General features: G+C 40.9%; 2 protein-coding genes and 1 long non-coding RNA gene across 3 annotated transcripts; 2 read left to right on the forward strand and 1 right to left on the reverse strand.

The window, feature by feature from the left end:
- Window positions 1–4421: 4421 nt before the first annotated feature.
- Window positions 4422–7515, forward strand: LOC117740799 (PR domain zinc finger protein 12-like). The gene is made up of 5 exons (XM_034547362.1): window positions 4422–4638; window positions 6099–6289; window positions 6446–6601; window positions 6843–6957; window positions 7085–7515. Exons 1-5 carry the CDS (start codon window positions 4422–4424, stop codon window positions 7513–7515), a joined length of 1110 nt encoding a protein of 369 aa, XP_034403253.1.
- Window positions 7516–9280: 1765 nt separating this feature from the next.
- Window positions 9281–10015, reverse strand: LOC117740933. Its single transcript, XR_004610653.1, has 3 exons — window positions 9917–10015; window positions 9517–9606; window positions 9281–9432 (listed from the first exon to the last, which is right to left on the reverse strand). It is a non-coding gene; the product is annotated as an uncharacterized LOC117740933 (long non-coding RNA).
- Window positions 10016–10578: 563 nt separating this feature from the next.
- fbxw5 (F-box and WD repeat domain containing 5) lies at window positions 10579–17711 on the forward strand. The gene is made up of 10 exons (XM_034546700.1): window positions 10579–10689; window positions 11839–12034; window positions 12177–12334; window positions 13500–13683; window positions 13854–14002; window positions 14120–14440; window positions 14542–14725; window positions 14861–15008; window positions 15317–15529; window positions 15929–17711. Exons 2-10 carry the CDS (start codon window positions 11848–11850, stop codon window positions 16212–16214), a joined length of 1830 nt encoding a protein of 609 aa, XP_034402591.1. The 5' UTR covers window positions 10579–10689; window positions 11839–11847; the 3' UTR covers window positions 16215–17711.
- The last annotated feature ends 542 nt before the right edge of the window (window positions 17712–18253 follow it).

Below are 18253 nucleotides of genomic sequence, written 5' to 3' on the forward strand. Positions count from 1 at the left end.
AAGGAGTATACAGTATATGACAACTGTTTTCATGAAGAAACTCAGGAAATTGTTAGTCAACATATAGCACTGTTGTTCCTTCTTTACACCTCACTTTATGAGGGCTTTTGCTATATGAGCACAATATTCTATCTGGTATCGGCCTCTGTATCTGGACCGGTTTCGTTAGTCTGTTATAAAATCAAAATGTGCTCAAACAGGTGCGATCTCAGGTGTGACGATTGCCTTCATAGAAACTTAATGTTGACCATTTTCTCATTTCTACTTCAGACTTCTGTTTGCGCCTCTACAGAATTGTGTTTGTTACTCAAAAAAATTAAGTTTAAAGATTCACTTCAGTCCCCGTATTGCACAATCGTAGCAGATTTCCTCCACGTCTCATTGCTCCCTAAACAATCCATGTAACATTTCCATCCTTTCCCCTCTTTGCACATGTTAAATATCCACTTCCAGCAGCACGTCATCCCTCAGCTCTCCTGTCAAGCCCCCCTCCAGCCCCCCCCTCCAGCTTTGTCACTGCACATCTTTGCGCTCAGCAGGGAGACTCCTTCCACAGGGGACCCTGCGTGGCCCCATACCGTCCACTGCATTGATGCAGTGCAGCTGTTTCCAAATCCAGCCCTTGATTTTGATCCTCTTCCTTCTTCTTAACGCGGCGGCGTCCCCGTGGACACTTCTGACCTGGTGGTCTATTGTGGCTGTCTAATGATTTGGTTGTTCCAGAATCATTCAGACTGAGGTTGAGAGGCACGATTATTATTCATATAGACCTTTCTTGCACCTTTGCTCCTTCAGGGATTATTTTCTGCTGCAGCATGTGAACCATCCTCCATAGAAACAGGAATTTGGAGTAGGACAAAGGCTTCGTCTCGTGTTTTTATTGTACATTGGAAAACCTTTTGGGGCAAATTAGATGTTATGCTAATTTGACTTGACAATATACAGTATTACAAAACTTTAAATAATTACCAAACATACAGAACAAGAATATTATAAACTTTAAAAAGTTGTTGCATGGAAATAATACAGATTTAGTTTAGCGGTCTTCTATTTTAAATCTAATCAAACTAATTCTTTGGATAAACTGTATTTTCTGGAGATGTGTTGCATTAAGTGGTTTTACTCAAGTGATAAACGTGTTCTTTACTTTAGAATTAGCATTTTCTGCTACTTTTCACTTACTCTACTGAAACTGAGGAAAATATTGCACTTTTTATTACTTTAATAATTTTGTTTCAGCTGTAGTTACAAATTAAGTTGAATTGTTAAAAATAGATGATCAGCTTTTAAAATATATTACATAAAGCAACGACACTATAACTAGAAGCAGCCTCATGAGAACCTTTTACTTTTGACACTTTAAATACATGTATCACCTTGTGGTTGTACTTTTATGTGCACCACTGAGGCCCATACACTGCATCACTCCTATATAACGACGGATGGTTTTGTCAATTAGTCTTATTGATCTGTTTAAAGCAAAGAGCATTGGAAGAAGTATTCAAATATGTTCGCAATACCACTTGGTAGAAATACTTTGTCATGCAAACAACATTTTACTTAAGTAAAAGTGCAAAAGTATTAGCATCAAAATATATTTTAAAGTACTCCTGTAAAATAGCCCATTTCATAAAAATACATGATATTATTGAATTGCATTCATGTGTAAGTATCACCAATCTGTAACATAAAATCACAAATGATTATATTTTGTATTCCGGTAATAATTGGAATTGGCAGTAATTCAAGCCGTCAAATAGATAAAGTGGAAATAGAATAACTCAAGTACCACAACATTACTTGAGTTAATGTGTTTAGTTACGTTTCGCCTCTGTGTTTCCACTGGAATTGAGTGATAATGTTTTAATTATTGGAGAGGGTATGAATACACTTTTCCAATTTAATATTTTAGGCTAAACAATTTAAAACCTGCTTCTCCTCGCTGTGTAAATTAAGGTAAACTGCTCCTCCACATCAAGCAGGTGTCGTGACTCCCCCCTGCGCTGTCCAACAAGGGAGGGTGGAGAACCCCGCTCTTTGGGGAGGGAGGAGGGGCCCTTGCGCCACCTCGCTCACCTTTGCGTCAGATGAGCCGATCTTCAGTCGCCTCCACACTGTGGCAGCTACCTTAATCTGTTTTTAATGACCCTGCGGAGGATCCCCAGCGACGCTGCGCTCTTTCCCCCCAGCTGGTTGGATGACAGCAGTTTGCAGAGGTGTGTGTGTGTCAGTGCGTGTATTCGTGCGCGTGTGCGTGTGTGTCACGGATTCGTAATGTGACTAGGATTTTTTTAGCCACATGTGTTTTAAAGGGGATTATTATTTTACCACGACAAATATATATTTATGGCGCAAAGTATTTTTTTTTTTTTTAAAGTCTATTTTAATCTAATTATAATCTTATTCTATTTAAAAATGTGTCTTTTACTTTAAGTTATTTTGTCATTAAAGTTTAAACGTTCACATGTATTACTTTGACATGACCGAGTCTTTTTTCTCCACCTTTTCTTCTCTCCCGATAAGCTTAAACTCTGCTATTTATCCACAAACAAATGATTTTCTTTGATAGGTTTCCCACCAGCTCTTTGAAATAAAACCATTACCGCATTCTTTGTGCAATAATTGTCAATCATCCACATTAAATTGATAAGCTTTAAATGGACAGAATAATAGCTTAAATTGTTTTACAATGGAACAGCTAAGCAGGATAATTTGCTATTGCTGACATGCCCGCGGCTTTACTAGCTCCAGATAATGCCATAGGTTAATGCATAAATAAGCAAATCAAATCCATGCGTTACCCCAATTCAATTCATTTAATTCCTCTTTAATAAAGAAGCGGCCCCACCCCCTGTCCTCCGCCATTTACCTCGGATTTGTGCGATGAATGCTATAAATGTAAATCAATCTAGATGAGAAAGAATCCCATTGAAAGAGCAGAGAAATTTCATCTGGGAAAAGGAGACAAATGTAGGAGGGGCCCGCTCATAAAAAGCAGCTGTTTCACAGTAATCTTTTTTCGTGCCCTGTCACTCACCTTGCCTTTTCACTATCTCCTCAACTAAAAAAAAAAAACTCCGCTATTGTATTTAGTTGCCATATCTTCTTTCTCATTAAATTGACATAATCCATATTCGTCCAGCGAGAGAGAGAGAGAGAGAAAGAGAGAAAGAAAGAGAGAGCACAACCTGCCCATTTTTCGGACAATCCCCTTGTAGTTGTTGGAGTGAAAAGAGGAGTGCATGGATGTCAAATTGCCCTCAAAACACCATGAAAGATTGATTTGCAGCACTTTTCAGGGCCCTGACATTACTTGGAGGGGAGCTGAATAGGAAACCTGTGAGCCGGGGATGGAATAAAGATGTCCTCTCTGCTGGAAAAGAAGGAAAACTGCCCATTTAGCCCCAGTCCATCAAGCCCGAAAAATAGGCAAGAGAGGAAAAAACACAGTGGACTGTGACTATAGAGAAGAAAAGGGCCGTATATACTCATCTAAACGTTGTCACAATACCGAAGGGGCTCCGAACAACCATGAATATTAAACCGCTTACCTCAACAAGGGCTTGAAAAAGTGAACCACGTCAAAGCAGCTTTGCATTTTTTGCATGTGAACAATGCTGTAAAAAAAACTCCACGTCGAGCTTGTTTCCATTCTTGTTATTCCCGCGCTAACTCCTCACAAAAAAAAAAAATATTACTACCACCACATGAATAACAAATGCATGAGAAAAAAATGGGCGAGCAACTCCCAGACTCAATGACCCACTTGTGCTCAGAACAACTCACATTATCACATAAACTCCCAGAACACTTTCTTTATTATATTTACTACCTGGAACCTGGCTGCGTTATGTGTTGTTGTTATAAATACAGACATGCTTTTTTTTTTAGTGCAATAGTTTTATTTTATTATATTTTGCACTATAATCTTATTTTTTTTTATTCTCGGGCTTTTGATGCGCGTTAAACTTTCATCATATAGTTTCTTCACTCTAAAATATATATATCGACAGTTCGTGCCACTCAGCATGCATTTGCAGCTCCCCGAAAACAAATGTTGCGTGCTTTAATTTTATTACTTCAACTTTAAATGCAGATAACTACTAAAATAAAGTTGGGGCCACAGTTATCCTCTCGACTGCCTGCTTTGAATGTCTGCTGGTGTGTTGGCTGCAGCGGGCAGCTCCTCACGCCGAGGGGTGTGTCATTAATAAGTAATTAGACAGGGGTCACACTAGCCACTTATATAAAGAGACCCTGCACAGCCAGGCAGGGCAGCTTTACGCACAGACGGTTTGGAGCAGAAGGACGCACTGAGGAGCAGCTCTGCTTCTCCTTTTCCTTTTTTTGTTGTTGTATCGCTCCATTTGCAGCTGCAACCGCTGTTGTCACTTCACAGGGTTCTTCTTTTTATTTGCAACATGGGCTCCGTGCTACCCGCCGACGCTTTGGCTCTCAAGTCTGGATTTAAGTGTCCGAGCCGCTCGCTGTCAGACGTGATCACCTCGGACATCCTGCACAGCTTCCTGTACGGCAGGTGGAGGAACGTGCTGGGCGAACACCTGGCGGAGGAGCGGCAGAGCGGCAGCCCCAAGACCGCCTTCACCGCCGAGGTGCTGGCTCAGTCCTTCGTCGGAGGTAGGCTGACATGCTGGTTCATTCCGGGACTCTTTTATTTCACTTTAATCCCGATTGTGTGTGCATTTTGCTGTGCGTGTTTGGATGTTTGCAGCCTAATGTTAAGGATGTATTGAGTTAAATGTGTTTTTTTTTCTTCTTGTGGGAATTATAAGCATGATTGTATTACAGTTTGAAGCCTATAGCCAATATTTATTTTCCAAATAATGTGTTTAGTTTAGATTGTATGACCTTTTCTACAAACGCGTATCACCTTTTATTGAAGTTTGTCACTGACAGACACATTTGGGCATTTAGTCCCAGTAATATAATCTCCTATCCTCCTCATTTCAAGAAGACTCCGTCTTGCGCAAGGAACAAAACAAATTCCACTGTCCGTCTCCATTTATTTCCCAACGTTTCTCTCACTCAACTTGTTGCTGTTTTTCTACATTTTCCCTCGTTTGCTGCTTTTATTTCGACCCATTTAACGCGTTAACCCTTTCAGGGCGCTGGCACCTCGCGTTTCGAGGCTTGTTAGGCGTGTAGCTGCCGCTGATTGAACGACGCAGGGCATTAAATTCATTTGGTTAACTTTGTGCTTGACCTGGGAAAGTTTCCACTTAAACCTCGAGGAGAGAAAGGTTTCCTTTCTTTGAGACGTCCTGGGTTTTTATCCCGCATTCATCAATCTCCGGACAGTCTCTTTTCCTCTCTTGGCAGCTATGGGGCTCCGGAGCTTTTCTCTTTCTTTCTCCTTAAAAGATTTGCTGTTCCTCGCATAATGCACCGTGAAGGGTAAATCTAATGCTATTCATTGCATGTCAACCATCTAATCGCCTTTCCATTTTTTTGTTGCAGAAATTCCTGAGTCTTTTAAACAAGTCCTCGTTTCATTCAGCGCAAATTTATTGCTACAAAGTTCTTAAAAGGATAATGAATTTGGAATTAGCCGTTTCTTTTCCAGTAAACTTTAATGAATATCACATCTGAAGCATGACAAATTGCTGGACCCTGGGCAATAGAGGACCATTTAACCCCTATTCGGCCCGACTTTTTTGGAAGCCTAAAAAAAAAAAAAAAAGATCTTTGATTTTGACATTAAAGAAGCGCACGATTTTTTTCTCTCCTTCTTTTTCCCCTTTCTGATGCGGATAAAAAAAGCTTTCCGAGGGGGTTTCTCTGCACAACAAAAACTTTCAATTCAACCAGATAATCGAATTAAACGGAGGATACGGTGTAGCGTAATATTTCGTGACTAAAATAAGATCCAGTCCATTAGCTGCTTTCAGGGCTTTTCCAGCTCTCCTGTTTCATGAGGCGCTTTGGCATCGACTCCGAATTTACATGAGTCTATATGTGCGTTATTGGAACTGCCTTTTAGTGCAATGTTACTGCACATTTGTTAATGCAGTCTCTATTTGAAACACATATACATCTCTAGCTTCTATTTAACTCACATTTCTTATTTATATTTGCAGAGGTGCAGAAGCTGTCCAGCCTGGTGCTGCCCAGTGAAGTGATCATCGCTCAGAGCTCGATCCCTGGAGAAGGTCTGGGCATCTTCTCAAAGACCTGGATCAAAGCGGGGACTGAGATGGGCCCCTTCACAGGGAGAGTCCTGTCCCCTGAACACGTGGACCTGCTCAAGAACAACAACCTCATGTGGGAGGTGAGTCGAGTCTGTCTGATGAAGTCTAGACTTCATTCATTCAGCTTTGCAGGACATGATGCGTATGACACGACCGAGTTCGGCCGATCCAGAGTCGGTGTTTCATAACTTCCTCTCGATATTTACGCGATTTTCCTCGCTGTTGTGCGCGCTCAGGTGTTCAATGAGGACGGCACGGTGCGCTACTTCATCGATGCCAGCCAGGAGGACCAACGCAGCTGGATGACTTACATCAAGTGCGCCCGGAATGAACAAGAGCAAAACCTGGAGGTGGTGCAGATCGGCAGCAGCATCTTCTACAAGGCGTCGGAGGTGAGAATTTACTATAAATTACAAGAGTATCTTGTGGGAATAACATTGACTGGGCGGTCAGTGGCTTTATAGGGTTTTATTGACGACCATCAACAATGTAAATGCCCTTTAGAACAGCGCCGTCTGCCGGCCAGAGGGATGATTGAATATGTGATTTCTGTAATTCAGCTATATTCATTGTCATGTTGCACCGGCCACAAAGCCACATACTAATTAGCTGACGTGTGCCCTCTTTCCTCAGACGATCCCGCCAGACCAGGAGCTTCTTGTCTGGTATGGAAACACCCACAACACGTTCCTGGGAATCCCTGGAGTTCCGGGAATAGATGAAGAACACCTGAAGAAAAGCAGGAATGGTGAGTAGCCCATACTTTTACGGATCAATATCAGGAATGCAACACAATTGTACATATATCAAACATCCAGATCTGAGCGGCAGATCAACTTAATCTCATCTCCTTACTTTTTTGTTCCCTCTGCCAGAAGACTCCCACTCCTGCGAGGGCCCTTCCTCTTGCTCCCCACCCGCACCCACGACCACCGCGGGTCGGATGCGCTGCGTCATCTGCCACCGCGGCTTTAACTCCCGCAGCAACCTGCGCTCCCACATGCGCATCCACACTCTGGACAAGCCCTTCGTCTGCCGCTTCTGCAACCGCCGCTTCAGCCAGTCGTCCACCCTCCGGAACCACGTGCGCCTGCACACCGGGGAGCGGCCCTACAAGTGTCACGTCTGTCAGAGCGCCTACTCGCAGCTGGCGGGCCTGAGGGCGCATCAGAAGAGCGCGCGGCACAAACCGGCGGCGCACGCAGCCGACGCGTCGTCCAAAGTATCTCCTCCTCCCCCACAGATGACGGCCATGTCCCACCACCATATGCCCCTGGTGCACCACATCCCCACCATGGTGCTATGATGACACGCGGAGGGACAGTCACGCAGAACAACGATGCACTTTAGGTTCTAGCTGTCGTGGAGAAGTCAAGGAGACGCTGATGGGACAGGCCTTCACAGGACATAAAGGAGTTGATGGGATAGCAAAGCATCTCACAGACGTTTGAATATGTTGCCTTATTTGTATTGCTTGTTTATTTGGCTATATTGTGATCAGAATTCCAGCAGAAAGATGTTTTAATGTTTGTCTGTATTTTGGAAAGATGAAAAGAGATGAAAGAACACAAACAAGTTGTTATTATCTGTGTAATCTTTAAACCTGTGTCATGTACATCACCACAAATGTGAGACAAAACCAATATTTTCTACATTTTTATTTTGCATCACATCCTCACCAGCTCAGGTGAAAACAGTCAGAGATCTGTAGAGTAAGTAGACACTAAGGGACGTGGCCACCAGTGTACATTGTTTCAGCTGCATCCTCACTGTAAACTGAAATTGTCACTTTAATCTTGCACAGACTGTATACTGTTGTGTAATTGTAAAATTGTATTGAATGCTATACTGTACATGTAAATGTAAATACATTTGTGCTTTCTTCTATTCTAAATAAATATGATAAGATATAACATATGGTAATTATTTTAATTATTCTTAGAAGTCACAAAAAAACAAATGCTGCTGCTTTACGCCTTAAGATCATACGTCTTTTCCTGATCCGTCATGCATATCATATATCGTACATCATATATCATACTGCAGTACGAATCAAAAAATATATTTTTTTGCATGGATGAATACTAAGTTTGAAATAAAAATAGGAATGAGTTCATCACTTAAATTATTATTTTATTAGGAATTTACCATTGCTAAGAAACAGACACTTTGCCAAGGTTCTTCAACTAATCTAAAGGTTTGTTTTTGTTTCTCTATCAGTAAAATATGGAAAGAAAGTTCTATAAACAAACCTTCCTTCCATTTTCTAAACTGACTGTTTATTTTGACTTTCACTGTAGGCGACAAGTCAAGCAGGGTAAAACACAGGTGGTTGGGTCAAACACTGGACAGGTAAACAGCACATTGGCTCAGTGCCAAAGGTTTTTTTTCTTCTTCGTGTGTCAGCCCTGTGATAGACTGCAGGCAACTTGTTCAGGGTTTACTTGTTTCTCAAGTATTTATACAAGCATTTCTTAGAGACTGGATTTTAATCTTTTGTTTTACTTATGTGAAATGTTGTGTATTCTATTCATTTCAGTTATCATACTGTCAGTATTCTTGTTATGTGATGTCTGTGGGTGCACGTTTTGATGTTTTGATGTTTTGATGAATTGCCAAAAACAATTGTCCACCTTTATATCTAGTTTATCAAAGAGGTGGACATAAAATCTGTTTTAATCTTACAGACTAAATTGTAAATAAGTGATACACTAATCAGTTTTCTGTCTTGCTTCAATCATAAGGTAATTGCAGTTGTTTTGTCTTCCACATGATGGCGCCAGATACTCCGGAAAAGAGAGCATCGTCAGAGAAAAGTAAGCCTTTCCTATAGAAACAGTGCATGGACACTTAAATTACAGAGATAATTACATGATCTTCATAACCACTTACATAATTCATTGGATTAACTTGCTGTGTTGACAACATTGCATTTATTCCATATACATAATTGGTATACAGGAGATGTAAGCCACTTCTGAGCCACTGCTGCACATGTCTGCTGTCAGACATTGTCCAACTTCCAAACAAGGAGTTTTCAGACAAGTCGTCATTATAACAAGTACAGAGCAACAAAGATCAACATACTGCAAGTTAATGAACTTCAGAAATAAATAAGGGGGAGGGGAAATGTGGGCATCTCTTCTGTCCAAAAGGAATTAGGGAGGATTTTGACTGGATGTTGTTTCATCATTAGAGATTGTCCACACTTTCTGGCCCGCACCTTGAAGAAAAAAAGACAGTTTAGCCAACACATCAACATAGGTCATTATATCAAAATAGTTTAATTTCCTCCAGCAGGGAGCACCTTGACACTGGTATAGTCATCCTCTAGTTGTCCTGTCCTTTTTTGAGGAGCCACAGCAAGAAGCTATCCACACAGCGGCATAGCGCAGCGCTGAAGGAAGGAAGAAACAAACAGCAATATTTATATTATCTGTAGTATCAGTGGCACTGCTCCTGAGATCATGTTGTGGCATGTAATCTGATCCCAACCCTATCAGGTTTAACCCGCTCTATTTTGCACACAATCCTACTCTGCATTTTCATGTTATATGTCTAGTTGATACAAATGTGTTTCTCACCACAGTGAAAAGAATAAGGCTGTTTATTGGTAGATATGTCATTCATAACAATAACATCTATATAAAACCTTTTTGCAACAAAAATTGCCAGTTTAAATTGTATGAAAAAGTTTGAATACTTACCAGAGAATATTAGTCAGAGCATAGATCCAAATGAATATCTTCTTTATGAGTTAGTCTGGAAATACTCGGTTCCAATGTGATCCAATGAGCGTTTATTCTCCTACAGAGACTCACTGACTGATGGGTCACCACACGGATACAGGAAGTATACTATTACTGTTAAGTCTTTTCCTTAATGTTTCCTTTGCATGTTTATTTCAAAGACATACAAACGATGAACAAAGACATATTGCCATTGACAGTAATTAATATAATAACTGTGTCCACATTTATCTTTATCAAGTCATCTTTTCATACAATGTGTACTGTATATAAAGAATAATTATATGTCCATCATGAACATTTATTTGCAATAACAACTGAAATCAAGGAGCAAAGTATATTTCATTCATAAATATTGTAACACATTGAAAAGATACATTGACAATAATAGATAGAACATATATTTATTAAAAATACAATAAAAATCAGAATCAGCCTCGTGATAATTTCTATGAATTAAAAAAGTGCATATATTGTGGCTATTAGGCCACCAAGAGATGGTTTCATCATAATCAAGAGGAAAATGTATGAAATTGGTATAAATTGAGTTGGACTCGCTTGGGCGATGATGCTGTGATCTGTTAACACAGCCTTGAGCGATGATGCTGTGATCTGCTAGTACAGTCTGGTTGATTCACCACTACTGCAGGATTGTTGTCATTTTATCTGTGGCTATTCTGCGGCTCTAGCTAGCCGCTTGATTTTCTCACCAACATACTTTGATCCAGCAGGTGGGTCACAGTTTATGTCAACAAGTGTTACCTGAGCCAAGCTCATTACATCCTACAACGAAAACATTAGTTTATAAAAGTAACCACTTGTTGTAAGAAATAAATGTCGTAACTAAATGTTGAGAGCAAATGTCAGCTAACAGCTAGTTAGCTATCTTAACGTTAGCTTGATGGACATTTCTGCTAGCATAGTTTGAAATTATGCTTAAAAACTACAAATAAACGCACGCTCGCCATCAGATCATTATCTATGCGTCGTGTCATATGTGACCAGGAAAACTAGACGGTTTGCTTTCAGTGTAAACACACGAACTTGTAATGGGTTTTAACTGTTTTGCACATGCGACAAAGATGTCCATGTTAGGTCATCTTCAACCGACGGACTGGTTCTTCAAAGAAGAGCTGCTTGTATGAGCTCGTTGAGTTAGACGAGGGTACCGATTCGTTCTTATTAAGTGTAGTTTGCATGCATTTCACTAATGTGATTGTTTGAGCTTTTAATTGAGGACCCACCTTAAATAAACTGATCAGTGCTGTCTGCATTGAAAAAACTCCAGTCGGCTCAAATACCCGTAAAAGGTGATGCCTTTAGTTATTTTTGGATGAAGATGTCACAATAACATTAATGATTGTTTTTTCTTTTAAGTTATAATATATATTCTTAGTTAGAATATGTCTTATTTCTATTTCTATTCTTTTTCTTTTAAATTTCACAATTTATAGAAAAACTATTTACTGATTAATTAAGACAGTTGTATGTACAAACCTTTTGTTTGGCATGTTGGGATCATTCTCTGTTTGGCCTTGAGGATTTGCTAAATTTCTCTACTTGAGGTTGAGCCCCGTATTTCTCTGTGCTGCACACAGTGAATGGGTTTTTTTTTCAAGAGAAATTAAGTGGAGAGTCTGTTATCAATTTAACATCTGGAATAAAAGAAAACGTTTCAAACTTATCGGTGGAATATTATTGATAAGAGTAAAAACAAATACTAATTTAAAATTAAAAAAAAAAATGCTACTTCTTGCAAAATAAGTAATCAGTCAAGTGTGTCTAATCAGATTTGAGTTCAGGTCATGGCTTCATTATTTTGACATCTGTAGAGCTACTTAAGGGGAAACTAACCATCCCTTTGTGTGTGTTGTTTACAGGATGTTAGGATGGAGTGTGGCCCAGTCCTGCCGGACAGCCTGGTGTTGGATATCTTCCTGCATCTTCCCCATGATGATGTGCTTAGAGCAGGTCTGACCTGCATACAGTGGCTGGCTGTCTCCAGAGATGAGTTCCTTTGGAGGGAGCTGTTCTACAGCTACTACCGCATCCCACGTTTGGTACCCCGACACCCAGGTAAATAATCTTTTGTTTAACAGAAGAAATCAAAGTTAGTTTGTATCACTATAAAACAAACAAAAACATTCAAACAAGCTTTGAGTATAGATATTGATACGCCTGTTGCCGGTTTAAATAACCTATATCTTTCTTTGTGCAGCGTCGGTGTCATGGTACAGGGAGTTCAGGCGCCTGTTTGACTCTATCCCCTGTGTTGAGGTTCAGACGCTGAGAGAGCACACTGACCAAGTCCTTCACCTGGCTTTTTCTCACAGGGGGCACCGCTTCTCCTCCTGCTCCAAAGACTGCACCGTTAAGGTAGGGATTAAAAGGTTATTGAGGTTACCTTCAGCCCAGATCTTTTTTTCTTACTTTCTCCCAGCGTGAAATGTGATTTGTGTTTAGCATTTTGTTACTTAACTTTAGTAGAGAACTTTTCTTTTCTCTAGTTAACTGGTAGTCCAGCTTCAAAGTACACACTTAAGGGCCTAAGTGAGCTCCAACAAGTGAACCTAAAAAAAAAAATGTTGCCACTCAGATTGTTACATGTGTGTTTCACAAATGTCAAAATAATCTCTTTGTGTTCTTATTTATTGACCCGTTTATTTCTCCAGGTTGTAATTTTTATGAGTTTCATTAGAATTTTAAATCTTAATTCAATCATATTTTTTAAATGTTGGAGTTTGTCTGCTGAGAAGCAGCTCGGCTAATGAATTAGAGACCCGCAGAACAGGTGATTTAAAACATTTAAAATCCAATTAATAGTTTGGCAAAAATATGGCCAGACTGAAAGTAACCAGAACAATCTTTTTTCTAGTCAATTCCTGGGCATCCGTTCTTTGTACATGGATGACTGAGCTGTTATAATGATGATTTGACATGAGTCTGGATTTCTTGGTTCTTTGAAGCTCCTTTAAAATTAATCTGGAGCTGTCAGAGCAACAAGTGATGAAACGCAAACCTGAAACAAAGCAGCTTATTAACAGTTAGCTGGATCAACACATTTAAGGGTGAAACCCATATATTTTCATATTGCTTGCTTTCTCAGATTTAAAATGTAAACAAATGAATATATATTATTGGTTTTAGATGAGAACATGCAGGTTATTGAGAAGTCATTATGATCTGTTTGTGAGAGAGTTGCCTATCCATAGAACAATGTACTAAACAAAAACAAACGTCTGTGAGAGAAAAAGGCAAACTGAATTAAAAGATTCTGACTAGCAGGTTTATGATTATCAGTCTCCTGCATGTCCATTGGAGCTTCCCGTTTAGCAGATTTCCACAAAACCCAGATGCAACATGTTAAGGAAACTTTCCATTGACAGGTGTAAGCAGTAACCTCTGGTTGCATATATATGCAATTACAATAAACCCTCTTTATGAATAGTAAACTATCTGAACCCCTAAATGTGTCACCACCATCAGCTGTTGTCCTCCGTATCATCCACTCACTTCCTGTCCTCTGGCTTCTTGTATGCAGCTATGGGACACGGAGCGGCTAGACGGTAATATCTCAATGGTGCACAGCTCCAGCATGCGGGAGTTTAACTGGGGTTACACCCAGTTCTCCCAGTTCAACACTGACGACACCCTGCTGCTTGTGTCTGGCGTCTATCTGGGCCCACACCACTCCTCGTCGGGGGAAATCGCTGTCATCAGTCTGGGTAGGAACCAAAACATCTCACATTCAAAAGAGTCATCGTGTGCAGTTTCCTGTTGATGCATCTTGAAGCTATGTTTTGTTTTCAGGTGCATATTTTGTCCTTCCTTAACTAAGAGTTTGTGTGTGTTTCAAACTATTTCATTCCCCCCCCCATGTCTTTAAACACTGCAGACAATTACACACTGTTGTCGCGTGTGAGGAACAAGCCGTACGATGTGTTTGGCTGCTGGCTGAATGAGACCCACCTGATCTCTGGGAACTTGCATTGGATAGGCAACATGACGTCCTGCTCTGTGCTCTGGCTCAACAAAGCCTTCCAGGTGAGACCCAGCGCAGCAGCCAAAGCCTCTTTGGTCATGTCGGTCACAAACACTTTGGTTGAAAACAAAGATGCACTCAATGTCTCTTTTCTTCCCCCTTCACTTTTTCTCCGGCAGGATGTTGAATCGGAGAACGTCAACGTAGTCAAGCGCCTTTTCAAGATCCAGAACGTCAACGCCAGCACCATCCGCACAGTGATGGTGGCCCACTGCCGTCGTCACGACAACCCGGATTTGCTGCTCGACTATGAAGCCCAATCCCAGGCTCGAAGGCAGAAAGGGCAGCAGGAGCAGCAGCAGCACCAGCCCCTCCTCTTTGATCTGGGAACTTCCGGCAGTGAGGAAGAAGATGAGGGCGCGGAGAGGGGCGAGGAAGCAAGGCTTCCCACTGCTCACTCTGCTCAGCCCTCCATCTCAGGCTTGGAGCATGTTATACAGGTGAGTTGGATGTAAAACTCAAGGCCTGTTGATGCTTTTTTTTCAATTCATACTGTTCTTCATTCAGCCTCTTTTTTTGTGCTTCTCTTCCTCCCTGTTAGAGTTGTAAAACTGTAGGGCGCACAGAGTTGGCAATTGAGACCCATGTGGCTAAGATAATGGGCAGAGCCCACACGAAGGCCCCTGAGTCCAGCCTAAATGAGCCCTCTGAGTCTGGAGAGGGAGAGGACAAAACGTACTTACTCTTCACCACCGGCAGCCTTACATACTCCCCTCACCAGATCGGTAAGCTCGCTTCCAAGCTTTGGTATCGGAGCTAAAATATGAAGAAATAATGCCCAAATTTATGAAACTTTGTATCAGAAGAATTCCACACAATGCTGTCAGATGTCTCATGGGGTCCTCTTTGTCCCTTTCTAGGTATTAAGCGGATCAAGCCTGACCAGATGACCACTTGTGGTCCTGTACTCGGGGAAGAGCGGAGTTCAGACGATTTTTTTGATTCCCTAGACCATGTTATTGATATCCATGGACATATCATTGGGATGGGCCTTTCTCCAGACCATAGGTAATAAAATATGTATAGATTCGGTATGCTTTCATGTGGGTTCACATTAATGAACTGGAATAGCGACTGTGACATCCGTGGCCAAATGCTGTTTTGCTAAAACGGGCGCAAATGTGCCAAAATCTCATGTAATGTCTACCCAGGAGAGTGGAGGCTATTATATTACTGCCCATGGTCTTGGAGGATATGTTCAGCTTTCACATAAGGATCTAATGTTTGTTATGTTTTCACAGATTTTTCAGCATAAAATCAACATTTCTGATTTACGTATAGCATTGAATCATGAATTTACTTCTTTCATTCATCAGGTACCTTTATGTGAATAGCCGGGCTTGGCCAGCCGGGTGTGTGATCTCTGACCCCATGTCTCCTCCTCCCATTGCCGAGGAGATCGACCTGCATGTCATCGATCTGAAGAGTTTGAGGGAGGAGAGAAGGAGCCTGCGCGCTCATCGAGCCTTCACGCCTAACGATGAGTGCTTCTTCATCTTCCTCGACGTCAGCAAAGACTTTGTTGCCAGGTGCGTGACCAAAGACCAGCTTTTCACATATGCAGCCCTCGCCATTCATTTGCCTATGTTTTGCCATAAAGTCGGCATGTATGATAAGGGAATTGCTACTGTAATGTCAACACAAAGCTTGTGTCGTAGAAACGTCTGTGTTTCCAAACTGTAATATTGCATTGACAGAAGCATCACAGTGCTCCTGTTTTTACATGTGACGGCAATTATTTTGAGCAACCGTTGTTGTGTAATTTATTTACATTGTCTCTATAGCACCGACACTTGCAAGATGTAGGGGACACACCTGCAGGAAAATCAATAATGAAAACATTGCTTGTTCCAGCCCTACTATTAATGTTGAAATAATGATACCACGAAGGCTTCTGCTGATTTACGTCTCTAATCTCCTCCCTGTAGTGGAGCAGAGGACAAGCATGGCTACATCTGGGACCGTCATTACAACATCTGCCTGGCACGTCTGGCACATGACGACGTGGTGAACTCGGTAGCGTTCAGCCCCGCTGACCAGGAGCTGCTGCTGTCTGCGAGCGATGACTCTACCATTAAGGTGTGGCGTTCACCGCGCATGGTCCGCCTGGCGCAGGCCCCCACCCGGCCGCCGAGGCCCCGCAGCCTTCTGCCGTCCTGGCTGAGCCGCAACAAGAACTCAACGTCTGCCAGCAGTGTGAATGGAAAACCATGAGTCAGGTTGGAAAACACGAAGCGGGGGGGACGGAGTGGGGGGAGGAAGTTATATATGCACTGCATGTATAGGTACGGTGTGGTTAAAGTCGGGGGGGGGTTTTGCTTGAGGTCACACGGCAGCGCTAAGTGTCTTTAGCTGACAGGAGGCGGGACTTGACTCAGGGTCGGACACATGTGAGCACAGTCTCTGCTGTTCTGTGGACAGGAGTGATATGAAATGTTCTGTGAGATAGTGTAGCGTGACTCCTGAGAGCATAAGACACAGACGTCCACACGTGTTACTACCCCAAGCGATGGTGTTTGTCTGTTTTTCATCTGTCTGAACTGGTCAGGACTCCTGCACGTGTAAATGTATGTGACGTCAACGCCGCAGAGACAAAACCTTGCGATCGCGGCTCATCAGAGGCAAAGTGCTGTAAGTGAGAATTACTTCAGAAATGTATTCTCTTATTAATGGATATGTCCAATTGATGTTTTGAGTAGAAACACCCTAGAACAAATGTTTTCAGATAATTATACAACCATTTAAAACCAAAAGGTACGACAACCTTTAGCTGCTTTTGGTGCGGCCAGCCTTGGTTTTTAATTATTTCTCATCCCATTGTTTGTGTCCCATAAATGACCGATCCCTCTATACAAAGTAGAATTATTGAGTAACTTAATCTAGAAGAGTCGATGAGGAACCGTTGGCGTGAATCATGACTGAACAAAATGTTTTTGTTTGTCTAGCTTATTGTTTTTTTGGGCCTATATTATGTAGAAATGTATTTGTGCACGTTTTATTCATTTGTAGCATAACAATGCACCCTTTAATTTTGTCAGGCTCTTAGGCGACAGATGAATCAGAAATTGATGTCTCCCGGCTGTTTTTTATTTAAGACAAAACCATGCAGATGGATCACTTAGAGCCTATGAATTTGTATGTCTTTTTGTGACATATTATACTGTGACTTTTAAAGACATTCTATGATATGGCATTTTTTCTGGCTCTTTTAAACTAATACTATTTTATTTCATGACATTTTCCTTGACATTTTTTCTGGTACTAGACTTTTTAAGACTTCCCTTTGACATACTACAAACAATGTTTATAATTTGACATTTTCATGACATTTAACTATGGATTTTGTTTTATGACATTTGTTTAGAATACACATTGACCTTATTTCTGACTTTATTTCGATATACTATACTGTAACCTTTCTCGACATTTTTCACGAGGTTAACTACAATGAACCTTTTTGTGACTTAATATGACACAAACTAAGTTTCTTACTATTGTGATGACCACTCCTTTCCACCAGGGGTCAGTGTCCTGTTTTCCGGCTCTTCTTTGTCTTGGTCATCAGCTGATGACCACTTGACCACTTGAGCTGATGTTGTTCTTAAACAAAGAGCTTGTCTTCCTCTTCTGACAGGACTGCTGTTGTTTTGTTTGCTGTTGACATTTCCAAACGTCCTGACTGTATACTTCAATAAATGTGTTCTCACTGTTGCACTCGTCTAGTCACCTGTTTGTGTTTCAGCCTTCGAGCTGCGCTGTTACACCGAAATATGATTTTTGATGACTTACTTTTTACTCTACTATGACCTTTTGTATGTCTTTTTTTTATAAGAGGATATACTGTGAGTTTTTGACATACTTTATATAACTGTTTGACCTACTTATTCAGGACTTTTTAAACAACTTTTGTACAACATACTAGCTTAACTTTTTTGTTTTATAACATACTACTCTGCATTTTATGGCATTTTAATAGCATACTGTACTAAAATTATTTATAATGACATGTTTATATGGCATATTATTCTCTGATTTTTTAATGACTTTTTTTGTAAACTAAATTTAAAAAACATGACTTCATGGCCTTTTTAAATGGCGTGCTTTACAATGATTTCTAATAACATTGTTATACATAATATACTTTATTTTTTCATGAAATGCTATACTACAACTTCTTATTACTTTTTCCGGCATATCCTATGACTACGATGCTAATTTTCACTTAATTGCTGTTAACACAATGTGCAGCTGAA

This window comes from Cyclopterus lumpus, chromosome 12 (genome assembly GCF_009769545.1).
Source record: "Cyclopterus lumpus isolate fCycLum1 chromosome 12, fCycLum1.pri, whole genome shotgun sequence".
Taxonomy (NCBI): Eukaryota; Metazoa; Chordata; class Actinopteri; order Perciformes; family Cyclopteridae; genus Cyclopterus; species Cyclopterus lumpus.